The 27,753-nt window shown below is 39.2% G+C and overlaps 1 protein-coding gene across 1 annotated transcript; it reads left to right on the top strand.

Moving 5' to 3' along the window:
• Positions 1 to 57: 57 nt before the first annotated feature.
• LOC139732856 (medium-chain acyl-CoA ligase ACSF2, mitochondrial-like) lies at positions 58 to 19,960 on the top strand. Its single transcript, XM_071643727.1, has 12 exons — positions 58 to 231; positions 1,179 to 1,361; positions 2,847 to 2,965; positions 3,548 to 3,713; positions 4,511 to 4,606; positions 4,966 to 5,114; positions 5,976 to 6,144; positions 7,682 to 7,789; positions 9,650 to 9,801; positions 10,718 to 10,859; positions 18,886 to 18,996; positions 19,841 to 19,960. The coding sequence occupies exons 1-12, from the start codon at positions 58 to 60 to the stop codon at positions 19,958 to 19,960; spliced, it is 1,689 nt and encodes a 562-aa protein (XP_071499828.1).
• The last annotated feature ends 7,793 nt before the right edge of the window (positions 19,961 to 27,753 follow it).

The following is a 27,753-nucleotide window of genomic DNA, read 5'->3' as shown; positions in this document are numbered from 1 at the left end:
TTATTATTATTATTATCATCATCATCATTATTATTATCTAGTTCTAGTGGGAGAAGAATGGAGACCAGTCTAAGTTACTGCCGAGCGTCGCCAGACAGCTGTTCCGCGAAATTATTGAGGAAAACTATTCCGGACGTCTTAGATGAGACTACGGAGAAGTATCCTGACAGGGAGTGTGTCGTATTTTCTGCGGACAATGAACGACGGACGTTCAGACGTTTCAAAGAGGAGGTAAGGAAAGTAACGGGTGGCGTGATTTTGCTCACTTCGTAATCCATGCTATGAAATCTGTATAACTATTGTTTGATATGTTTATGTCGAGTCCTGTGATGTCCTGTATTTTCAGAAGTAAAACTAAAAGGCACCTGGAAAGTATTCTTCAAAGCTCTGATTAAAATAAAAACACGAAATCCGGACTTCTTTATTACACATGAAACCATTGAGACAATGGCACCCTTTACGAATATTTCTCATTTTCTGTCAGCATGAATGGACAATGTTTAATTCCTGGTTCGATTCTAACAGATCTCCCTATCACAGAGGTTAGACAACCAGCACCTCACAAGGGCAACAGCTGATACATTGTTCAGAAGATGTTCACAAAAACATGTGTAGGGAGATGAATGGAGTGCAAACAGATGGATGGAAAGACAAAAAGAATTCAAATGGATGGGGCAAGAAGGAACTCGTTTGATTTTATGGGAGCAGAACCTGTCTCTCATTGGATTGTACACGAACACTTTACATGCACTCGGCAGAGAACATAGGTGCCTTAGCGTTCTTGACGTGTAGAATGTCTACCTAAAGAAATATCAAATTCGACTTACTTTGATGAGAGTCTATTCATACCCCACATTTTGCCCAAAGCAATGAAGAGGTTACAGAGGAGGCGGGGGGGGGGGGGTTACTTCGAATCAGTTTTAGATAATGTTGTTCGGCTACAACTGCAAACAGATATACAATGTAATTCTTCCTTCCTACAATTCCCCCGACAGATGTTGTCCTACGTCTAAAAAGCGACACAGAGGCTCAAAAGATATATTCATGGTAAACAGGATACTCATACACTGCCGTGAACATGATGAATGCACACACGTGTACACTAGTATGCTGGTGGAATTTCCATTTGTAACGTGCTTTTCCTTTTCTTTTTTACTGTACTCGCATTGTGTGTAAAGGTTGAAAGGCTCGCCCTCGGTCTGGTTCGCATCGGGGTACGCCACGGAGACCGGGTGGGAATCTGGGGACCCAACACCCTGGAGTGGCTACACACACAGTATGCTGTGGCGTCTATAGGCGCCATCTTGGTCAATATCAATGCGGCTTGTCGACCCTCCGAATTACATCACATCGTGGCTAAGGTGAAAGGGGGTTAAACGTTGATAGTCTTTGTACTCTTCGAATTTGTGACCTATACTTACTAGCCTACTTGCAGCAGATCCATACGCCACTCGTGGCTGTAAAGGAAATTGATTCCATATAACTATAATATACCCCTGAAATGTCGTTCTTCATAAGCTATTATCCCAAACATTGATGGACTAATGTCAAATGTAATATTTAGCTATGTTGCATAGATTGTGAACTTATACTGCTTATATGTAGCCTCGACCAATTTTAGCTTCGAGTGAATGACTTGTAAACGACCAACTTGAGCTGAGAACATTACACCAATGACCGAACATTAAATTTAGCTTTGAAGTGCGACCCCTATGCCAGGTTAAAAATGCAGTCATACTCAGTACTGCATATAAGTATGACGTAAAGTGTTTTTCTGGATAATACGAAGAGCAATGAATTTGAGTTCGAGGGCCAAGAAAATCCCTCCCAAAGAAAAACAACAAAGCAAGAACTAGATAAGGAAATGAATAAATGAATAATAGATTAACAAAAATATGTAGATAGACTAATAAATAATATTGAAATAATGGCGAGATCGCCGTATTGGTGCTGATATGCAACACGCCGTTAAGGATGCGGCTTCATTCATGGTGCGTCCAACCCACATTCAAGGGGTCGCTGCATTTAAAAGATTTCCGTCTGTTCATGATACCGTCTGTATTCCGTTTTCGGATTGGATTTTTGTCGAGCCCACCGGGGGTGTGGGGAGACTAAGGGATCGCCTGCAGCGTCTGTCCGGCCTTGTCCGTCCGTCGTCCGTCCGCCCGTCGTCCGTCCGCCCGTCGTCCTTCCGTGCGCTACGAAAACTTGAATAACTCTCTACTGAGGACTTCAATTTCAATCAAACTTGGACGGAAGAGTGGTTATACAAAGTTACACATATTACAAAACATAAAAGTCACCTCAAGGTCAACGGACACAGGGAGAGGTCAATGAACTTTAGGGCCCAATGTTAAGTTTTTACGGCGCGTTTCGACTATGGTTCATAACTTTTGATGTAGGCTACATGTCCGTTTGTGACCAAACTTGGATGGTAGATGTCCCTTGGGGAGTTGAAGGTCACCGCAAGGTCAAATGTCATAGGCGGGTCAATGAACTTCCGGGAGTTAGAAAAACGTTAATTTCTTCTACGCGAATGGGCGAGACACAATTTGGCACTTGCCTTGTTTTTTGTTTTTTTTGGGGGGGGGAGGGAAGGTGTAAGTATGACAAGGCCTGTGTAAAAAAACAGGACGGAACTACTGCTTTTATTCCTGAAGAAAAGAAAATACGAATGGTTCCGATTATTGTTGTTATTTGTAATGTTGAGTCGTCTTGCTTGAGAATTACTGTAAGTCTTAGGGATTGTATAAATCTAAATTCTTTATGTACGTAATGGTCACTCCATTTGCGTTAATGTAATTTAGAGTGTCATATAATGACTGTTCCTTATATCACACACTCAGGCAGGTGTGAAGACTTTGGTGTCTGCATCATCGTTCTTGACACAAGACTACTACGAAATGATCGCTGAAATTTGTCCATCCATTACTTCATCGTTGGCGGGAAAGTTGCAGAGCCCTCAGTAAGTGTAAAGTTGAACAAACTGCGTGAGTGAGTATGCGTGTGTGTGCCTGTGTGTGTGTGTTTGATTTCAGTTTTTATGATTTTTTATGATTTTTGATTGTGTTTATGCAATGAAAGATTCAGGCCAAAAGAGAGCTGTCTAACCTGCAGTTACTGAAGTCTGACCAAGGAGGTACTAGGCGAGCTCGCCTAGTACCTCCTTGGTCTGACGCACGAAGAATTGGGTAAAGACAGATCAATTGATATTGATGGCAATAATCATAAAATGTTTATTAAATTGATGGCCATGTCAATGCTAACTGCTGCTTCTGAAATACGAATGAATAATATACTAAACGAGGCAGCTGATTTTGAAGCTCTTGTGAGTTTATTTTCCAGCGAACAGTTCTTTTGGTCAGGCACACGACGGAATATGCCATCTAAATTTATGTCTATACTGGGGGGGTTTTTACGATACCATAAACAATAATTTCCACTTTTTAGTTATGTAAGGTCATTACTCTCTTTAATATATTTAAGTACAATGTTATACTATCTACATAGGTTTGATTTTTTATGACTTCCCCATTGATGTATTTAGACTGCCTGATATGGAATCTGTGGTTATGTATGGAGGTGAAAAGCAACCAGGAGTCTACGTCATGGATGACGTCATGTCGATGGGGACTGCTGAAGACATGAAGGTCTTAAAAGAATGCAGGGACAAGCTTGAATGCGATGACACAAGCAACATGATTTTCACATCTGTAAGTGTACAAGAAGACTCAGATAAGATTGTTAAGGACGCTACAACGGACCATCAATATTGTAAGGTCCCTGCATATGGGTGGAATTCCCTGTCAGCAGGGGTTATGCCCCGTAGACAACGTATTTCATTCCTGTGGCCTAGCCCTTTAAAGAGGACTTTAAACCGTTGGTCATGTAGAAGCATGCGCACAAGCATTAAGCAGTTTAAGTACTTCTTTTTAGTAACAACTTATAGTAAGTCCGCATGAAAACAGAAGTGACGTAATTCACTGTAAAGAAAATTTTCTCTTTTTTCATAAAATTGCTGGTGGACACTTTTTTTCGCATGATTCAAGACCCGTTTCGAGTTAACATCTCTGCTCGTATGATACATATCAGATCAACAGTGAGACTATTCCTCGACACCCCGCTGTAAATCGATTCATGAGTTTCCTATAGTCTAATGCTAATGACCTATCACAAAGCCGGCACTTTCACAAGCATAATCATATTGTACCAAATTACTGTAATAATGATTGCACCAATAATATTGTAAGGAAAAAAGAATGGCAAAATCCTTCACCGGTCTTGATGCTTGACAATAAATCACAAAGCTGTCATTTTTACAAACGTAATCATAGTTTACAAGTACCTTATCATTGCAACAATGATTGCACCAATCACCGGTGTTGACGCTTCTGCATTGAAAGGAAGCCTTTATGTTTCCTACAATCACGAGTGTGGGCTTTACCTATATGCGAGTATAAATCTGGAGAATGCTTGTTGATTTAGGTGATCTCTTATTGTTACCTTTCAGGGAACGACTGGGGCACCGAAAGGAGTGGTTCTAACTCATTTTCAGTCTATCAACAGCATGCATCATGCTGGCCTGAGAATGAGTTTTGACAAAATCGTGAGTAATCATGTGACAAGCGCTGAGTTGGTGAGGAGTTTGCAGTCCATAAAACAGGTGCTAAGATAAACACTTCAATTAATTACAATTACATTGATTCATTAAAGGTGACGAGTTTGCAATCCATAAAACAGTTCTAATATGAACACTTCAATTAATTACAATTGCTTTAATACATTAAAGGTGACGCGTTTGCAGTCCATAAAACAGTGTTAATACGAGCATTTCAATTAATTACAATTGTTTGGATTCATGGAATTTCTTTTTTTTTCTTGCGTTGGTCTCTAAGTTACATTTCTTTGATTTAAAGCCTATAGATAATTAAGGTTTAAACTTTTCCCTTTTGTTTCATCAAACAGGATCACATATCTTGTGCACCGGTTCCTTTCGCACATATATTTGGCACCAATAATATATCACTATTCCACGTTTTGTTTGGTCGAAAAATGGTGATTCCATCCCCAAGTTTCCAGGCAGAGTCAACCATCAAGGCTATCAACGATGAAAGGTAGTGTTATTGTTGTTGTTGTTGTTGTTGTTGTTGTTGCTGTTGTATTACATTGTTTATACATTATAACACTTTATGACCCCTCTCCCTTGATATATTATTCTAATAGGTATAATTCTGTCAGAGAATCTCCCGCCGTTGTCACTCTTATCATCAAGGAAATAAACTTCAACGGAGACATTATCAAATTTCCCAGTACTTTTCCTCCCTTGATTTTTGTCCCTACACACATTGATCCATCTACTGAATACTGAAATGTGCGTTTTTTAATCCTCCCAAGTTGACGAGACACCCCCAACATGGCAATTGCCTAGAGCTGTATTATAGGCGACACTGCTTTCGCGCTGTTTATCATTACATGATACATTGCCGTATTCAAAACAGTTTACATTAGCTACGTTCAGATGGTGATCCTTAACCTCGAGGATAGCTAATCTCGAGGATAATTTCTATGGGGTGCAAAGTGTCGCACGGTCGATTTCGTTACGAAATCAATCATTTTCAGCGACAAAATGACCGATTTCGTAAAGAAATCGACCGTGCGACACTTGGCGCCTCATAGAACTTATCCTCGTGGTCAGCTTTTCTCGAGGTTAAGTATCACCGTCTGAATTGTAGCTACTATGAGTACTGTGAAATCTCGTGCCAGTCATAACCCTAGAAAGATAATATCACAAACATAATTTAGGCTGTGAATCATCGCAGTTCAGTATCTGTTTAGCCTTAAATTTGAACTACGTGTAAACTCCTCTGCTTTCGAACTTTTCTGGCCAGGTGAGTGTCATTATAAGAGCATAGTACACCGATAATGGTCACAAAGCCAACACTCGTCTCAGTGATATACCATCCCTCGTCGATTAGGTGCACGATGATGTTCGGCGTACCGACAATGTACATTGCGGTCCTAAACCACGAGTGGATCAGTCGCTATGACGTCACCAGTGTAAGATCCATCTTCGTCGGAGCGTCGCCAATACCCCCCGAGACCCTGGTGGAGGCTAAAAAGGTCATGGGGCTGGAAGAAAGCATGGTAACGTTTTCCTTGCCCCCCCCCCCCCCCCCCATCCTATTTCATGTCTTGGTCCTATGAGAATGTTTGTGGCTTTCTGTCTTAGAGCAAATGTGGGACATAGCTTCAAACGATAATGTTACTTCAAAGATGGATTTACACTTTACTGACGTCCTATGTACTAATTCTAAACTTTACAAGAGATGGATTTACAAAATTCATATGTCAGATGACGCAATACATATGAATCCTAAAAAGTTCTTTGATACTTGATTTCAATTCGTTTAGTTTTCAAGTAAAACATGATAGTTTTAGGCAAACAAAAAAATGATAATACATTCTGTCATTAGAAGAGTACTTGATGGTATAATGCAAAGAAAATGATCACAATCGTAAAATTTCAAAAGGAACTTAATTTATCGTTACGATAAACTATTGAAACCACCTCATTGCACATCTGCCCTCTTAAAAACAAATACATTCGTGTTGCATGACATCAATATAAGAGAAAGATGATTTGACATGAACTCATGACGACTTTATATTATTCATTCATATCCATTTATTTTTAATCAACATTTTGATATGTAAATATATACACTTTGTGAGGGCTATCTTCGAACAGAGTGATCGATATGGAGAAGGCACACACACACACACACACACACACGCATATATATATATATATATATATAGATATAGATATAAGTTATTAATATTATTATTGTTATTATTATTATTATCATTATTATTATCATTATCATCATCATCATCATCATTATTGTTATATAATTACGAGCAATTAACGGAAATTGCGAAATAAGTGCACGAAGGATGGTTGATAGATGTAGATAAAGAGTTCTCTAGACACATCCAAAAGTTACATTTACCTGTGACAATTTCGACGACGGGCTGTCATCTTTCTCAAATGATGGCTAATCGGCAACTGATGATTTGGCGCCAATCAGCAATCACCCAGATGTGACATCTGAGTGATGGCGCCATCGTAAATGTTAGCGAGAGAGAGAGACAGCCAGGACCTGAATAGACGTGTCAGGGAGGTAATTAGGATTATAGAGAACCCCCCCCCCCCCCACACACACACACACACACACACACACACAGCATGAACCGGGATTGGGGGTGCATACCAACTGTCTCACATTTACGATGGCGCTAACGGATGTCACACCGATTAGCCATCGTTTGAGAAAGATGACAACCCGTCGTCGAAACTGTCACAGGTAAATACAACTTTTGAATGTGTCCACAGAACTCTTTATCTATTAACGGAAATTGTTTCGCTGAATGGAGTCCAGCTAACAAATTTTTTTTTACGATATTGTGAAGTAATTATAGAATTATATTGATGCCATCGAACGCCAGCTAAAGTTGATCCATCATTTCACTTGACTTAGATAGTCACGACCCAATGGGGACTGTATGACATCCGTTGATATCCCCTTATATAACTCCTTACTTTAGAATGCGTGCAGTCTTATAACATAAACTTAACAGTCCCTTGTTTATCTAAGTTTGTTCAGTTTCATACATCTAGAGTGCCTACGGGCTGACAGAAACTTCACCAATGGTAACGATGACAACACGCAGTGACACAGAAGAGAAACGTATCTACACAGTTGGGAAACTGTTACCCTACCTGGAGGTTTGTATGTTGATTTTGTAGACTGTAGAGCTTTAGATAGACCTTCAAGACCGTGTCACACCTTTCCAGGCAAGCTACGCGGGCTTATTGCGAGTAGGGATTTTCCAGCTCGCAGGAGAATTTTCTGCGGGCGGACAAGAATGTTTGGGAGTTTTGCACTTGTGCCTTACCTGCTAGACGCGTGCTACTTACCTTCTACTTGCGTGTAGTCGGTGTGACTTGCGTGAGATCTTTGAAACCGATCCGTTTTCTGTTACGAGAGACTTACGCGTACTGCGAAGTACCTGCGTTGGAGTTGCCTGCGAGGTGCTGCCGGTAAGGGTCTCCTACTTGTGTTCTGCGTGTACCTCTGCGGGCGAACCCCGCGACTCATTCGGAACAAGTTTTGAGCATGCTCAAGGCCTTGTCATACTGTATTTGGGGAAGTTTTGCGCGGTGACTTGCGGAGGAACAAATGTGCTACCCGGAGCTCTCCGCAGTTGGTCCGCACCTGACAGTATTCTAGCGCGTATCTCGCCCGTAGTTGCCCGGAGACAGCCATTGTCCGGTATGCTGGAAAATCCCCACAAGCAACAAGCCCGCGTAGCTTAATCGGAAAGGTGTGACAGGGCCTAAACAAGGTTGCGGGTAAAAGGATTTGCGTGCGCACCTCCGGGCGACTACGGGTGAGATACGTGCTAGGTACTGTCATATGCGGGTCATCCGTGGGGACCTCCGGGTAGTAAAAATTGTTCTTCGCAAGTCGCACGCAAGGCTTGCCCGGAAAGGTGTGACACGGCCTTTAGATGTAGCAACTCCGCAATCGAGTAAACTGTATACCATAAAAATATAGGTGAAGAAAAGGGGTGCACGTCACGTGTTCGACACCCACGAATCAGACAGCCCACGAGTCATACAGCCCATGAGTCATACAGCCCATGGGTCGTACAGCCCATGAGTTCGACACTAAGCAATTAATCTCTTAAAATAAACGAGTGAAAATGTTCACTCTTGAAGGAGTGAATAACAGAAAAGAGTGAGTTTGGAGTGAAATTGGAGTGAATTTTGAGTGAAAATGTTTATTTTCACTGATTTTGGGGTGACCTCAGGGTTTACTCAAAGATTTTGAAGTGGTCCCTGAGGTCACTCCAAAATTAGTGAACATGATAATATTTTCACTCAAAATTCACTTCAATTTCACTCTAAACTGCACTCTTTTCTGTTATTCACTCCTTCAAGAGTTAACATTTTCACTCGTTTATTTTTAGGGAGTAAGTTCCATGATTAAGTCTTACGAGACCAACACATTAAGCTCCTTGATGATTGTAATGTCGAACTCGTAGCTTTTGCTTAGTATCGAACTCGTGCGCCTTGTCTACCTATTGTCGAACTCGTGGGTCGTGTGTGCCTAGTGTCGGACTCATGGGCCTTATTTACCCTAGTGTCGAACTCATGGGATGTATGATTCGTGGGCTGTATGACTCAGTGAACCTTTTTTCAAAGTCGAACCCGAGGGCCGTATGACCCGTGGGTGTAGGTCTCTTGCAATGATCCTAATAAAAGCACAAGAAGCTATAGAGAACATAATCTTTTATTAGCGTCCTAACAGAGGGGCAACGTTAGCCTTGCCAACTCTAAATCCATGCAGACACTGAACTTCCGAACACATTCAATAATTTTTTTTTTCATCAATGCTATTTATCAATTTCTGCGTGATCGAAGAATATGGTCAGTTTATCTCTGTTGCTCAGAACCCGTTCTGCAAGAATTTCTGAGCTGGTAGACTGATAAAAGTTTAAACGATAACCATCAATCGATCGATTGATAAGCCAATGTCTGACCACAACGGGATAACGTTTGCCCTACTTCAATTCTGCGCAGATGAAGATTATAGATCCTGAAACACAGAAGACGGTTCCCGTGGGGTCTCCAGGTGAGGTGTGCGTGAGGGGCTATGCCGTCATGGCGGGATACTGGGGACAGGAGGCAAAGACAAGAGAGGTCATTGACGACGAGAACTGGTTGCACACTGGGTAAGGTCATGTCAGGAGCAGGAGAACAAGCTTGAAGTTAGTGTTTTAGTGTGTGGTTGGCATAGACGTGCTTCACAAAACATTTTCTGAACCCTCACAAATTAGGAGGCGGTGTTGCCCGTGCCTATTGGACACAAATGATAGTGAACACACTCTCAACCCGACTGTGTTAGACATAGTGTTATCAGTATATATTTCATGGTTCATTCAAAACTTGAGCATACAAAATGATTTGCCCCAGCAAGTTGTTGAGGTCTCCCATTAGGTTCTGCCAGTGAACATTGAAATGATCGTAGTATTGCGCATGCGATCTATTTTGTACACCGAAAGAGGTACTAGGCGAGCCTGTTCCTTCTTGGTACACCTTGGTCAGAGTGGATCGAGGTGTTTAAGGGAAAAGGAATTGTCACAGAATGTATGCTAAACCTACCAGAAATGAAACTTAGAACTAGATGGTGTAGAGAGTCGACTCTGGAGCACTTTTACACTTTACAACAGTTACTGTATACAAGTAATTCTTAGCCCCTTTGGTTTCGAGATGTCATAACACCTTGTATAGGCATTATAGGTATCCTACTTACGGGACATCAGTGAGGACCTTCAACATGTTGTAAAGGGTAATTAAAAGAACCTCTCGAAGCCAACCAAGGTGCCTAGACGAGTTTTAGGAATACATCTTCTTACAATCTCTTGTTGAACAATGCGCCTGAGTGAGTTCGGAGAAGGCTCCTGGATGAGTTTGGAAAAGGCGCCTTCTCGCATGTTGAAGCGTCAATAGCCAATGGTCCGACCAAAAGAGATAAGTTCAACCTAAGTGCATCATAGGGCACATCAAGACAACCAGCCTTCCAGAAAATAAATATGTGCGTGCATACGAAGACCATGATACATAATACTGGACTTCTCTTCCTCTCAGTGATGTGGGTAGTATGGACAGTGAGGGATACCTTAGGATTGTTGGACGCATCAAGGACATGATCATTCGAGGAGGGGTCAACATCTACCCCACGGAAATTGAAAATTTCATCTACACTCATCCAGCCGTCCAGGAAGTACAGGTAAGATATATATATATATATATATATATATATATGTAATATATATATTTATATATATATATACATATAATTCATATATATATATATATATGTATGTATATATATATATGTATATCATAATCTTTATTCTAATTGTTGTGTTATATCATATGTACATAATGCTGTATTTTGATTTGATATTTTTTCCGTATTAATGCGCGAAGAAACGTCAGTATTTAGCGCTATATAAGTGTTACTTGGTATGGTATGGTTTATTAGATAAAATGATCTCGCAGCCAAAATGCTGAATTGCAACATTCGTTCACACAATACATACTTGATTAAAAAAGAAAGTAATTACAATTTTCAAATCATTCATCACTATTTAAAAAATAACAATTGACATCATTTACAACATTATTCATTATAATTCTTATTATTATCATTATTATGATTATTATGATAATAATAATAAAAATTATTGTTATTATCATTATTATTATTATTATTACTACTACTACTACTACTACTACTATATTTTTTAAAGGTTTTTGAAAAGCAACACGTGACGTGTTTGGTGTATAAAATCCGGAATAGAGATTTTTAGTCCATCTCACTCTTGGAAAAATTGCGCTCTTCATCCTTTCTTGTACATCTATGACAGTTATAATTCCACTTCTATTTTTCTAATTTGTAATATGTCAATAGAGAGCATTAGTCCACGGAGGCAAGACCTCAGAAATGACAGCTTGTAGTGTGCGTACCTCCGATATCATAAGATATTTGACAAACTTATGAAATAATACATGACTGTGTAATTTCGGACACACGGTAAAGAGCAGAACGCTATAGGTACCCAGTCTTCTTCATTATCATTGTATTATATTTAAAGACCGCTCGTCGTTAAGTTAAAGGGACGGTATTGTTTTGATTGACGTGGGGATTCAGATTTAAGCTTTTTGCAAGATATTGAGAAACCACTTATGAAATACTATAAATACGACACAATTCTAATTCTGAGAGTAATTCAAAGTTTATTTGAGATATCAAAACGCAAGCTGAAACAAACTGGTCCTAATAAAAGATGGGTCCCTCCTTTTATTAGGACCTCTTTGTTTTTGGATATCTCGGCCATATCAAAACCTATTTTCATCGAATAGATGTTGAATTCCTCTTAGAATTGTACGCTCTTTCATATTTCATAAGAGCTTTCTATTATCTCGCGAAAAATAGGAAACCTGAAGCCCCATTTCTACCGAAATTATACTATTCTTTTGAGCGTTCGCACCCGTAAAGTTTGAGATGACATGGTAGATCACACTGTACAGCACACACAGAGAAATTACGGTTCTAATTTGCACCCTAGAGGGTGCATATCGTTGTAACACCAGCGGCTCCATTTAGGGTTCTATTTTTGGGGGTGCTTATTTAGCACCCTATATTTAACACCATATATGGTGCATATTTGCACCCCTCCATTGGGTTCCCTTTCTGCACCCAATAGGGTTCATATCGTTGTAACATCAGCGGCTCCATTTAGGGTTCTATTTTTTGGGGTGCATATTTGCACCCCTCCATTGGGTTCCCTTTCTGCACCCCATAGGGTGAACAAAAATTCAGATGCAAATTTGCACCCTTTCTGGTTCATATCGTTGTAACACCAGCGGCTCCATTTAGGGTTCTATTTTTGGGGGTTCTTATTTAGCACCCTATATTCAACACCCAAAAAGGTGCAAATATAGACCTCTATACAGGGTTCCTCTTCTGCACCTCATACCTGCACCCAGTATGGTTCATATTGTTATTGTTGTAATTTTGCACCCTATGGGGTGATAAAGTCACCGCAATATAGGATGCAATACAATTTGCACACGTCTCTATATAGGGTTACCTTTCTGCACCCCATATGGTGAAAATTATAACCTTTTTGTTAAAACCAAAATAATTATATACTGGATGCCTTCACTAACTTCACAAACAATTACCTAAGGTCTACTGGATGCCTTCACTGACTTCACAATTAACTAAGGTAACACTCCAGACATGAAGCAAAATAGCATGCATACAGGAGATTTACACACAGTTTCTCAGTCAATTAAATCCACAATCTTTCGAAAACTGAAGTCAGAGACTTCAATTCAACAACAAATAGAACATAAACATGATGAATACAGTGCATACTTACATATAGATTATTAACATTTTAATATATGTCTCATGGAAGAGGGACAAGTTAACAGCGATTTTCTTTTTCATGGTTTACTTTAAAGTGAACATAGAATATACATTGTATTTCTACAAATTCTAATACGAGATGCATATTTTGTCATAAAAAGGGCAATGTAAATCAAAAATGTATGAAATTTGGTCAGTGCATTGAATAAGAAAAATAATATTCGTTCTTTCCATCACATAATTACCTTTTCTTCTTTTAAAGGAAGTTACCACATTGACAAAAAGCACTAATTCTTTTTATTCAAAAAATCCCTGAAAATTGCGCAGAGTAATAGTAAACTATGTGACAAATATCTTTCACATTGTCCTTCTACTTCTAGAATGGATCATAGATATGCACCTTGAATTTACCGGTACATCTTACGGTAATCAAAAGCACCTTTATGACGCTCTTAGACATTAACAGCGATATGTCAACTCTGATTTCTGGTACACAAGTTATTGCCAAAACAATGAAGGGTATGGCAAAGTTCTGTCATATATATTTGAAACTCACTACTTGTACTGACATATTCCATCCAATTCCAAGCTTGAGAGCTTGCAAATGTGCCCCATTATACAATTAGTATACTTCACATTTTGTTTTTCAGATACAATTACACCAAAGATAAGAAAGGTGAAAAAAAGAATTAAAAAATGAAGAATGCACATCTAAATTTGGTTACTTTTTTATGCAAACAGCTAAAGATATGTCCCAGTTATAAATCTTGGGCAGAATAGCATATCTGAAAACACTTTTCATTGCATCAAATTAACATTAACAATTCCACAGAAAATGTTAACTCAGAAAGGGAAAATAAGGTTAACCAATCAGTGGTATTACAAACTGGACATAAAGAGGAAGGAATATGTCTTGTGAGACAAGTTTAAAAACAAATTTTTTGATACATTGTGGTTTTTTTTTTCAAGCGATGGAAACAAGAAGCACATTGTACTCAGTAGACCATAAATATAATTACACAATGTATGCAGTTTAGCCCCAACATTCAAAATATTGTAAAGAGCAGTCGATTTTTCACATTCATAAAGCAGGTATTGGTATTGGCACCATCACAAGCATACTGATCAGGAGCAAAATATATTATTATTACTATTATTATTATTATCATCATTAATATCATTATTACTATTACCATTAATATTTTACAGATTTATGATCATGCATGAGAAATACCTCAAGTGTTGATGTATAGGCCTACAGTCTCACAACTCTTCCAATCATTTTAACACTTAATTTTCACCAAACCTTACACAAATATATCAGCACTTTATACAACCCACTTAAAGAAAGCTTAGAATTATAATCAGAGTTAGAGGGCAAGTCCACCTTCATATAAACCTACATGTGGATTGAGTGAATGCGCTGCAATAAGCCAGTCCGGAGATAGCTCATGTGCACAAAGGCACAAATGACCTTTCATTTTTCTCAGTTGGTTAGGCACTTCACTCAACTCAAAGTGACATAATGCAGCAGCTTGCCCACCATAGCCATTTATGGAACTCATATTCAAAGAAAGAATGAACCTAACCAGTGTAGATGAAGTGACCAGTATGGTTCGTCAATCAGCACTTAGGGAATCATCTATTTTATCAAGTGCTGTTTTGAATATGTTAACAAACTTTTTGTGTGTGTTAACATTGCCAAATACCAGGCATGCTGTCAAGTGGATGTACTGGCAGGCACCATTTCTAAGGATTCCATGAATAATCCTAGCATTACAGATGCTTATCTCAGTGAAATTAAAAAAACAACCTGTCTCTCGGTACAAATAACCTTTTTTCCGCACATGCTCAAACTGGTACCCCGAACTGGCTTATACGATTAGAACACATCAGTAAAAAAATTGAAAAGCGGACATTCAATTCAAAAGTTAATAATCTTTAAATCATTTGTGCAGTCGCATGCATAGAACAATTCAAGGAAAACCTAAAGAGAATTTCACATTTCTTTTCTCTTAGGAAAAACATGCACATTTCCTCGACAAGTCACTGACGTAAGGGCAATGATAATAGTTTCTGCCTTCTTAAAGAGTGAAGTCCAGTGTTCTTTTATATGCAAAAAAAAAGTAGATATGATATGTTGAGTTTTCTCAGGTTTTGGGACAAACTCTATTTTTCAATCCTTATATTATACATAAAGGGTTTGTGAGAAAATCATGCTTTTGTCAAGTGTCACAAAGCTACTCCACTTATGACATTGCATTGCCAGAGATTGCCCAAAATTGACATACATTGTGTGGCTGTCTACTACAAAAAACATCAGGCGACTTATTTTTTTTTTTTTTTGTTCTCTACTTAAACAATCAATTCAAAGTGTGCAGGTGTTGTTGAAGCACTGAGACTATCGATGGTGAAGAAATATCTAAAATATGAACAATACAAACTAACCCCATGTAGTATGAAATATAATGGAAAGCATACTTTGAGTATTTTATATCCATTAGCAGATTGATATTTTCATCCATAATCCACCCTCCCCTCCCCCCCCCCCCCAAAAAAAAGAAGAAGATAAAAGTGAATAGAAGTCAAGTTCTCTTCAGTTCGTTCTCTTGTATTTTTTTATTATATATTTCTCTAGAGTATTCTTGTAAATATTCAAGGCCAATGCATTCTAAGAAAGGGAATAACCTGACAACAGTTTAAAAGACAGAATAAATAGTTATCATTATTTATGAAATTAAAATTTTTCACATATATTTTGTAAAAGAAAAAATGCTAATCTTCATTTCATGGAGTGGCTTCATGCTCACCCTCGGCTAAAAACAGGGAGTTGATTACTTTCTGGATTAAAATGGAAAGATGTTTCTAGAGCCGTGGTGTTTAGCAATTCTAATGGGGGGGGGGGGGGGGGAGGGGGGAGATTCAATGTGACCCGTCTCAAATTTTATATGGTTTAAACATACATGACATATTATAGGAGTCTCATTATTATGCCTCCGCCCTGAATGGTGCCGGAGGCATATGTTTTCAGGTTGCCTGTCTGTCTCCCGGTCTGTACGGATGTATCTACAGAAAAATTGATGGGCTTTCATCAAACCTGGTTCAGGGATACTACATGATGCTGATGATCTTATTGGCTTTTGGACTATATCTGCTAAAAGTCAAAGAAAATTGGAAAAGAACTTGTTTGCTACTTCTCTAGTCAGGGAAATCGGTGTACTCGTGTGTACTGGTTGGTTGGCGCATTCAGTTGGGTACAGCGAGGTTTCATCCTCTGCTTTCACAGGAAAGCCGACTCCCAACTTCTTGTTCTCGTAGTCAAGGTATATCTGCTCCTCTGCTTCAGCAACCTGCAGCTTGGTCTCATAGCTAATCTCATCTTACGCTGCATAAGTCGAAACTCCTCGAGCTCTAGTTTTTGATGCGTTTCTATAGCCGCTGCTTCAGCTGCCAAATAGTATGCCCTTCAGGCCATCACTCTCAGAAGAACTGGCATGGCTTCCACACTGACTCAACGAGGAACCAGGATTGACATCCTGAACATCTTCCATCTCCAGCTCTGGCATCCTATATGGCTCACCAGTCTCTCGAGGTTGACCTGCATCACTCATCCTGAAGACCATTATTGAACTTGATGCATAGTGAACTCGATGATAAATAATCAATCAAACACAGGTCCCTTTGGCCCAGTATGAGACCAAGCTAACACCATGCATCAGCATGGATCAGCAAGGTTCAACCTGTAATTGAATAAAACAAAGTTCAACATACAATCAATATTGGAATAGGCCTACATGTATCTACCTGCTAAAGTATGGGATCAAGCGGTTGTACTTCTGAAGTGATTTACCGTCTACATTACATACCTTGTTTGTGTGACTTATTTTATGTCATGTCTAGCACATGCAACTTCTCCAGTGGATATTATCTAAATTCACATATTGTGTATCATTGCTTATGCTCTGTGACTATGGCATTGCTAATTTATAACACACATTCTAGTTTCATTGATAGACAACAAGGAGTTAAGGCCAACCTAAATTTTCTGACTTCAATCTTCATACATGTCTTAAATTCTCCTAAATGAACCAGGAACACTATTTTTCTTCATTAGGCACATCATAATGCATACATCGTTCTTTCTGTCAACTTCACAGGAACCAATATCCAACTGAGCCTCAACTCGGCTCAAACGTAATAATTCCCATTAACGAAAATGATGCGACTATATCCGGTCACCTATTTACGTACATACCTTGGTAACTGCGTCCAGCAGCCCCATACGCATAGCGTAATTACGCTATGCGTATGGGGCTGTTGGTCGTAGTTAGCACCTTGGTTGAGGCTTTCCGTATTACCGTGAACTTTCATTGACTTATTCGCTATGCTTTACTGTAGGTATGATCGCACTTCTGACATGTTAGTACACATGTACCTCGATACAACTCTTTCGCATCAGTTTTCACCACTCAGCATTCTATGAGCATAATTCACACATATCATCATCGATTACTGTGAAATATTTTCAACGGAATTACAGTACAATTATCTACTCACAACGTTTGGCTCATCAAAAAGATTAATTCATCACCCCAACCTCACGGTCGTCTGTCCATTCCAAACGAGGAACTTCAGTAGTATGCACGTACGTATACCGCGCGACCTACGGCGTGGCGTGCGCATGCAATTTTAGCTTTGCCATTAGCCATGTCTACACCTATCCAAAAACTTGTAGTTATACTAACTACGAGCGCAAAAATGCGTTCCCCTAACCACGACAAAACTTCGATGCCGTTCACACCTACATGCAGTTAGCAAAACCTCGAGGTAAAGATAACTACGATAGAAAATAAAGGGCGCCTAGTTTGCACATAGGGTTGCGCACTATTGTGGAAAAAACTGAGCGTCGTGGTTAACAAAACTCCGTTCACATCTGTCATAGTTTAAGCGCGCTGACACTACGCGCTTAAACTACGCGCTTAAACCACGACAACACCCTAAGAAATCTTGTGGTGTTGTCGTGGTGTCTTCGCCTTAAGGTTTTGTCGTGGTTTTCTAAACTACGTGCGTCTACATCTACGCTAACTTGGAGTTTAGTGCCTCGTAGTTTACAAAACCTCGAGGTTTAGAAAACCTTAAGGTAAAGGGACCTAGGTGTGAACCTCACTATTGACCAAGTGCTCAACGGTCCACGCGTGCACGCATAATACGTGTACTTGTACTCGTTTGCTCTCTATGATAACGTCATTGAAATGATATTCTTGATCCCGGTGCGAAAAGAAAAAACAAATGTTTAATTCAAGTACTAGTAGTAATTTTTTTAGTACAGTATTACTGATGACACTGTTACTCTTTAACAACGTGTAGTTATATTTTCAAATAAAAATATACGATAATATCCAAAAATAGTGTGGCATTTTAAGCAAACACCATTCAACACCCACATGTCAGCTTTCGGGAAAGACTATGGAATGGTTCCAAATTCGAACCCTTAAGACTTGGCTCCCTTTAGGGTTCGGATTTGCACACCTACATCCATCCCGAACCCTATAAGGTGCCACGTAGTTAGATTTGCTCGTAGGGTGAAAATAAGAACCCTAATAGAACCCTAATTTCTCTGTGTGCACGGTTAAGTATATTTTCCGAGAACGTAGAATGAGTTACGTCTTTCTTGTCAGCATTCAAACTTCACACAGCAAGATAAAATCCGATACGTATTCATTGTCGTATGACCTATGCAACGTACTCGCGTGTTGTATTATGCATGTTTGTGTGTATGTTTGTTTGTTTGTTTGTTTGTTTGTTTGGTGTACGTTTTATATTTTTGAAGAGGAAACGTTGGGTTACACCGTTATTGACTTTTTTTTTTCAGGTGATCGGCATACCGGATAGCTATATGGGGGAAGAGGTTTGTGCGATTGTTAAGCTTAAACCAGGGGAAAGCACCACTGCTGAGGATATCAAGGCCTTCTGTAAAGGAAAGGTTCGTTGACGTTATGTAGAGCAGTATTTAATCTCGCTTCAGAAGAGGCGAAGCACAAAAGAGGAAATCCAATCCAAAAATGAATAAACTTAAGAAGGAAAATATTCCCTGCAGAACGATACAAAAGTGACAAAAATCGGATAAGAAATATGGCATTTTGAAACTTTACACTTTTTCGGAAAACATATTTTGGCCAGTCCTTGTGAATATTCAAATGAGAGTTGATGACGTCATGCCTTAAAAATATGTATGTTTTATAAGAAAATTGGGAAAAATATTTTTAACTAATACGATTAAAAGCACATACAGAGTTAACATTATTCCCTTTTATTTTAGATGGTTTTATGACACGTTTATATCTATACAGCTAAAATATGGGAATTTTTGTCACGTGTGTATCCTAAATGAATAAAAATTGTTAGAGCATGACATTGTCAACTTGCTGATTTGAATGTCACGAAGTGGCTTTCGAAAATTTGTGAAATTTTAGAATGTCGTAACTTCCTCATTTCTTATCGGATTTTGATCATTTTTGCACTGTTCTGCACTTCTTTTTTTTTTCTGACTAAATCTATACAATTTGGGGTTGCATTTCTTCTTTAAGGCTAAGGCAAAAGGCAAGACAACCACGACTCCGATGATTTGCTACGGACGCATGCAAACGTGAATAGTATTGGCTTTTGTAGTTGTTTTACTCTTTGCAAGAGATCGAGTTTCCATGTAAAATATATCATACCCATAACTGGTAACGGCGTATTAAAGACAAGTTTAATTTCATTGGCGTCACTAAGTGTTCCCTGATCTGTTATTGATGTCTGTCAACGTTATTACTCTATCCCACCAGATCTCACACTACAAAATTCCGCGGTACATACGCTTCGTCCAGGAATACCCGATGACCGTGTCCGGCAAAATTCAGAAGTTCAAGTTGAGAGAGCAGTGGAAGAACATCGCTGATGAATAACTTCGTCAAAAGAAGAAGAAAAAAGTTTCATTGTAGCAGTCATGACGACCAAAGGGAGAGTCGTGTCACGTTATGCTATGGATGCCGATGACATAATGTGTACGGGTTGTCTCTCCGTCCATCCCTCCCACATCCCGTTATTACGATTTATGAAAGAAGAAAAAAACCTCTCCACTAATCTGCATGGTACTTACGTCTGTCCAAGGCATCTGCAGAATGTTACAGATGCACTGATTAAATTTTCGATGTGACGATCTCAGCAGTGTATATATGGCAGTCCAGTGGGAATACGTGGAATAAAGAATAGATATTAGCCAGGTTCACACGTACACCAATTAGCGGGATACAAATCTCGAGATTTTCATCGCGATCGTCATCCCGAGTTTTTTGCACGTGTGGACAGAAAAAAACCCGAAAATTAGCGGGATAAGCATCGCGATGCTAATCCCAAGAAATCTTGCGCTGGTTCGTCAATTAGCGGGATAATTGTAGTGGGGCAGATATGTGAAAAAGATGCTCACATCCGGCGGAAAATATGAAATTTTGCATATTGGGGTATTTTGGGGCGCTGATTTCAAAAATTGCCGGATCCAAGAAATCTGGCCACGGGGTCGGCCGCCATTTTGAATTCCAATATGGCCGCCGTCAAAGATCCCTATCTTCAATTCTGAATGACATAAGCCATTGAAATTTGATACATAAAAGCGTTGTGATATGATGACTTCAATAACAGACTTATGTGATTCGTCTGACAAGCAGCACGGCAGTCAATTTGAATTTTCCTACGTAGTTTCCATGTTAGAGTGGTGAAAATCTCTTTCTCGGGTTTGTGAATCAGGCTACCTGATTGAGCGCGCGTTTGTAACTGATTGAGTGCGCGCAGCTGTATTTCAATTGTGACGTCAGTGAAAGGTACGTTATGCTTCATTTTTGCTGCACTTTTTTGCATGCCCGTGAATTTAGTCGTGATGTTTGTCTTCGCAGCCATATTGGAATTCAAAATAGCGGGCATTGAATTTGTCAGACACTTCGCATTTGTCCATTTTTAAACTCAGTATATTAAAATACTTCTTTGCACCTAATTTCAGCGTCACTCACCACTTAAAACTCGAGATAGGGATTTGGAACATTTCGTCGAGGCGGCCATATTGGAATTCAAAATGACGGCGATTCGATGTTTGTCAGACACCTCAAATGAATCTGTCATCACATTCAATATGTCAAAACGCTCTTGTGTACCAAATTTTAGTGCCACAGGTCATTCAAAACTCAAGATAGGGATCTTTAAATTTATTTTGTGATGGCGGCCATATTGGAATTCAAAATGGCGGCCGACCCCGTTGCCAGATCTCTTGGATCCGGCAATTTTTGAAATCAGCGCCCCAAAATACCTCTATATACAAAATTTCATACTTTCCGCCGGATGTGAGCATCTCGACCAATTTTTGCTACATATCTGCCCTACCAGTGCAGATATGTAGCAAAAATTGGTCGAGATGCTCACATTGGCCCCGCGCTGGTACGTGTGAACGGTCGGGATTAGAATCTCGAGTTTTTACATCCCATCATGCAATGCGCACATCACAACAGCGAGGCCTCTGCGAAGAGGTCTTTCACCTCTTTGGAGCACAACAACAGCGCGCGAACCACACCACTGACGCGTAAAAGACAATGGACAAAGGTAAGTGCGCGCAGGCAGTGATAGAGAAGGGCGCTGTGTGACCCAGTTTGCAGGCTTTGCTGTTATCTCTATCGGCAATTAGCGGGATATTTCGGTACGTGTGGACGCTCGCCAAATTAGCGGGATACCGATCGCGATCGCTATCCCGATAATTTGGTACGTGTGGACGCTCGCAAAAAAAACTCGGGATGTGCATCGCGATCGTCATCCCGCTATTTTGTACGTGTGAACCCGGCTATTGAAAGGCAAGCTCAGAACTCAGATTGACTGTCATCTTACTTGTAGTGAAACCTCACATTCAATTGGTAAATAAATGTGTTCGAAGGAAAGTATAGGTGTATTGTATAAAAGTATGTTCCGCAGCGCATTCTTGTGCTTTTGTATAAATCTTTTATACAACCACACATATTATATGGTATTGAGGTATGGGGCAGTACATGTACTTATAAATCTCACCTAAATTGTATACATATTTCTCAAAAAATGGCTCTGAGAGCTATAACATTTTCGACTTTACGAACGCATTCAGAGCCATTGTTCCAACGATTCAAACTTCTAGATGTTGTTAGGTTACATAAGTTTTCAGTTTTAACATTTATGTACGATCTCTGCAATGGAACTTTTCCGCACCCACTGTATGAATATTGCCAAATTGTGCATCATACTTACAGGACAAGAACAAATGAAAAAAGAATGTTGTACTTACCAAAATCTAGACCACACAGGGACAATTTTCGATTTCTTACTTAGGACCAAAACTTTGGAACACATTGCCACGAGAAATGCGTGAACAAAGCAAAAGATCTACATTTCGTAAATGCCTTGTAGATTTCCTACTCTGATAGATATTATACTGTAACAAGTATGATTAGTTTTCTGTGTTAGAAAATGAATGATGTACATTGTATAAATATTAACAGCCATTTCAACTAACCATGAAATAATTTTTTCTTTTGTGTTTAGCTTTTTAGTATGAAGATCAAGGTGACCAATCTCGACTAGCACTTGTGCTTACTTTTGGTTCCCTTGTTAACAACAACTTTGTAGAATTATGCTACACGTATCATATTTAAATATAAATCTCAAATGTCATCCTTTAATTATGTATTGTAAAGGAGTAATAGATAAGTATTTTTTTCACATATGTATGTAATTATACAATAATGTTATGATTGAAAATGTACATGCTCAATTGTTGTTGCTAATAAAACTTCAAACTTCAAGCATTTCCACGATGAAAGGTCATTTGCAAGTCCTTTTCAGTCAGTACTTCAGCTAGAAATATGAAGTTGTGATCTAAGTTGGAGAGAGTATGAATTCATGAAATGACAATAATAAGTTCGAGCATGATGGTGATGCCAGATCAGAGGTCACTGCACTGTGGTTAAAAAGTCTTGCTGGAGCAATAACTTCAACGAAATAGGGACTTCCATAGGGAGTGTTGTCTCGTATAAGAAGAATAGTATACAAATATCGACTGCTGCAGAGGGAGATGGTAAAACTATTTGCACCGAGGTGATTTCTCAACATTGCTATGTCCCGAGACGAAGTCGAGGGACATGGCACTGTTGAGAAATCACCGAGGTCAAATAGTTTTACCATGGCCCGAAAGAAAGCAGTCGATATTTGTTTTATATCCCTCTCGAGCATTTTACTAGAGTAATGACGGTTCCCTTTTGGAAAAATGTGCATGGTTTCTGTAACGTTAGGCCGTAGCAGTGCAGCAGCGGCGCTACGTTGTTGATTCCTACACACGAGCTACACTACACTATATACAGCGTGCAAAACTCCGAAAGATCGAGGAGGTCCAGGACTACGTTAGAAGTAGGTCCAAAGCGGCTTGGTTACCCAGATCATCTTCAAAATCGCTTTTAGTTTATTCCTAATTCGTACCTGATCTGATATGGTGTCCTTCTGCTGCAATCATTCCTCCGTTACTTGAAGCGCAGTCACTTTCTCTTTGTCAATTAATTGAGCTGAATTTAACTGCATTGATCACACACACACGCGCCATCGCACCACAGATTTCTGTAATGCCGTCGCGCAAAGCGCTGCTCAGCGCTCTAGCTATTACTACAATACAAGCCGGCCACGCACAGGACTGTCGCTCAAAAGTATCGCTACTACGCGCACTGCGTACATTCTTAAGTGAGAAATGTCGATATCGATCACACGGTCACGATTGAGTGCAGATCGTGGATTCCCAAAAGTACTATATCCCGCTGGCTAGTAACCAATTGCACCGCATCCAGCTGCTCGTAGCTAGCTAGTAAAACTACACCATGTTCGTGCTCTGTACAATCCTATGGCAAGAAGCTTTACGTGAGGGATATAACAATGAATATTAGAACAATTCGTCGCCCGCCATAACGGGAATGAAAGGTCAACGTTCAAAGCTTGCCAAACACATAGCTTTAATGTTTATATACATTTATTTAAGTGGAGCTTTTTTGCAAAATAAATGTACACAAGTCCGATTGCTATCAAATAATGATGTAATTTGGCGCTATGGGTATAAATGTATTGAAGGATATTTTCTTTCTGGAGAGGGGGTAAATTATTGTCAGTCCTTAGATCGGTTGACTTCGTCAAATTTCAATGAAGGGCAACGTTATTACGGCAGATGCAGATTGCGTGAGACGCGGAAAAGTTCCAGTCACCATGTATTTTTACATATGTAAATTATGTATCGACATGACAATTTCATGTCTGTCATCATACAGTTCTACAATATATCAAAAACTAGACTGTTAGAACTATTTATATAGTAACAGTTTTATGTATGAGATAATAGCTTTATTGTTAGTCTATGTTCTGCTTCTTTTTTTTTTCGCAGGTGATATTCTCTCAGGTAATCCTTGCGACCATTTTCCATGGTGTCAAATTATCTCAGCGAGGTGTACTATATTGCAGATATGCTCATGAACGGGTTTCAGATATTAAATGAAATTAAACTCGGTTATGCGGGTGCAATGGTATCATTTTACACATTTATATCTCTACTGTATGTAAATGCAGACAAATACAAGTTACCGTAAAGTGTGAGTACATGTACTATCTATATACATTCGCAATTTTCATATGTCTCCGGTTGTTTGAAGTTAGTTTTTCAACAGCACATAAGTGCTGTTGTGTAATAACTTTTGATAGGCTTTGTTTTTGACCGTTGTTTTCTCGGTGATCTTGTAAATATTTCTCACTATATCGTATTATGTCTTCCCTTTTACATTAAGTTTCAATCATCCTTAAATAATCATGTGGTTAAAACTGATGTTCTGGTTGAAAGGAGGAAATATTTTTTTTTCGACATGCCGCGTGGAAGCTGTAAAGATTTCCATCTCATTCCCTTATACTCTATCACACTATTCTGATTTGCAGAATGCTGTAAGCTTCCATGTCTGGGGTATATAATAGTATAGTTATAATCGCGTTCTGGTCATGTAGGACATGATGGTCGCTGGCACTTTGAATGCTGTAACGCTTTCACAAGAATATTCAACTTTGGTTATCTGTTTGTTTTGTTCATCAGCTCAATAATAAACTCTATGATCAAGATGTGATACCGATTCATGACGAAGAAGAACTCCAGTCACAATGATTATTTCGGTTAATATTTATTCTAAACGTTATACAAATCCAAATATAACAGCATGACAGTGTTTTACTATGCATAAATCTGGCTAAAACTTTTTCTGTGATAGGATATTGGAGTGAAGGAAGACGCTATACTGTATATTACATGATGATCGGTCAGGGAGTATCTACATTGTCATGATTTCTCTTTTTCTACCTCTGTATAACCATTACATTGAAAAATGTCATAGGCACACACAAACATATCATGAATGCAATGGTGACAATGTGAATTATGAAATAAAGTTACTTACACTTGAATAATGTGCGTATTGTCTAATGTTTTTCGAAATTTTGTTTGTGCCAAATACGTGTAATTCAGCCATACGAGTATATGCATTAAAACCCAGAAAAAGACTCATATTGATTTCAAATGATACCATAATTCTTGAGCAAAATGAATTACAAGTAAAAAATATCAAAAATTAGCAGACTCACTGTTACTATACTGCATGAGAAAATAAGTACATTACGAGCTAAAGAAAAATCCGTACTTTGATTTCCCGATGGATGTCGCGTTACAATAATCCGTAAAATTCAGAAGGATGCATACAATCACATTCCATCCAACTCAACTAAGAATAAAGCTTGAATAACACTTCTGTGACATTTTGAGAAATAATTCCACTGGATATCAGGTTGCAGAAAAATAAAAGGCATTAACCTTGTTTAGAATACAGCTTGTTTTGCAGCATCCTGTGACTCTACAATACTCGAAAAAATAAATGCTTCCCAATTGGACCCCACGTATCACGTGACATTCTCCAGAAGTTATCTCTACATGTTCTCGATGCTTAGCGTGCACATTTTGTTTTGTCGAGCCAGTTTGGACGGCTCACGGTGATCATGATGTCATCCATTCACATTAAAGTATTCCCCTGATTTAATCAAACTTAGATTTGGACCATCGCACTCCTCTGACGGCACAATATAATTGTTTTGCACCTCCCACTCAATCAGCTACAACAAAATTTTACTTTCAATCGATCGCTCCTCAGTCCATATTACAGTTCCACTCACCATTTGCTCATCTTTCCTGAAATATTACTATTACTGTACTAGATATCCGGGTACTCGATTCGTCTATACTCGTTATCTTCCAATGTGTTGTATAAAACAAATAGTGAATGGTTATTATTTTGTGATTTCGCATTGGGCATCGAGCGCAATTTCTTTCCATCGCACTCGTGACCATTCATGATTTGTAAACTATGTTACCGGGAGACACATGGAAATGCTAAGTGGGAGAAAGAAAAGGCGAAGGGGGAGGTAGGCCTCATATTACAGGAGGTTCAAAAATGGTTCGCGAAAGTGCATAGAAGGCATTTCATGCAAGGAAAGGTAGCTGATTTTTTTTCCGTAATTCATTTATCACTGGTGGAGTCTATGAACTGTTTAACACTTCAACACTTCTTGAAAAGGCTTGTTCTTCCGTTTGTCTCAGAAAGCCTATCATATGCAGAAGTTTGTCAGAACATTAGTCATGAATGGACCACCATTTTCGTTACACAGCTTGTAGAAAAAAAAATGTGGCTGCGAGTACATGCGACTTTGTCTCTGTGAGCGCAGAAATGATCGAAAATATTGGACAGGTCTATCCTGATTCAATCCAGCGCGATGTCCTTTAGTTCTTCTTGCAGTTGATTTTTTTGTACTTTTCCTGAAGCTGTCATCGGATATGCCTCCACGAATCTGACGTAGGTCGGTATCTTGTAGTACGAAATCTGACAAGACAGTAAACGTGAAATGCATCAATCGGCACTGTAAAGGTGAAAGTTTGTTCCACAGACGCATGATGCAATATTGCAAGTATTCATAGTTGACTTGTTCAATAAAGTCATAAGCATATAGTAGTTTCCTCTTCGTTTCCACTGAAGCATCACTGCCTAATGATTGTGAAATTCATCTTCCCTGTTGCCCACTGTCGTAATCTCCTCTCTCTCTTCCCCCCTTTCATATCTACCTATATCTAGGCCTTTTCTTTCTTTTTTCCACAGTCTCTATTCCTTCCTCTCTCTTCATTTCTATCTGGGAAGAAGGCTACATGTGACTAAAAGCAATCGATCATATGTAAACATGAAAGACAAAATACAAACCCACAGATATGGGGTTTCAATGGTGAAAGAGAGAAAAAGAAAGAGAGGGAGAGAGAGGAGGAGAGAGAAGTCTTCGTTGGAAAAGAAGGCAAGGGCAGGGGTCAAAGGGTCGACTTGTTATCAAACTAACAGTCAACAACTACAACAACAACAAAAAACTTATCGCTGATAGACTTCTGTCTGATAGCAATCATCGTAATACATGTATCAGTGTTTAATGCATTATGATATGAAACATCCCTAACCCCTTCAGAAAGAATATGTACACCGCACATGGCCGCGACATCCGGCTATAACAAGGTCATGTTTTAAGACAAGGTCGTACCTTTCCTTTGCAAAACGTCTTGACTTCTTCCTCTGTAGTTTCCATTCCAGCCCTCAGT

The sequence above is a fragment of the Diadema antillarum genome, unplaced genomic scaffold (assembly GCF_040938485.1).
Source record: "Diadema antillarum isolate AM-2024a unplaced genomic scaffold, OU_Dant_1.0 scf00000003, whole genome shotgun sequence".
NCBI classification, from domain to species: domain Eukaryota; kingdom Metazoa; phylum Echinodermata; class Echinoidea; order Diadematoida; family Diadematidae; genus Diadema; species Diadema antillarum.
This window is presented reverse-complemented; position numbering and strand designations above follow the sequence as displayed.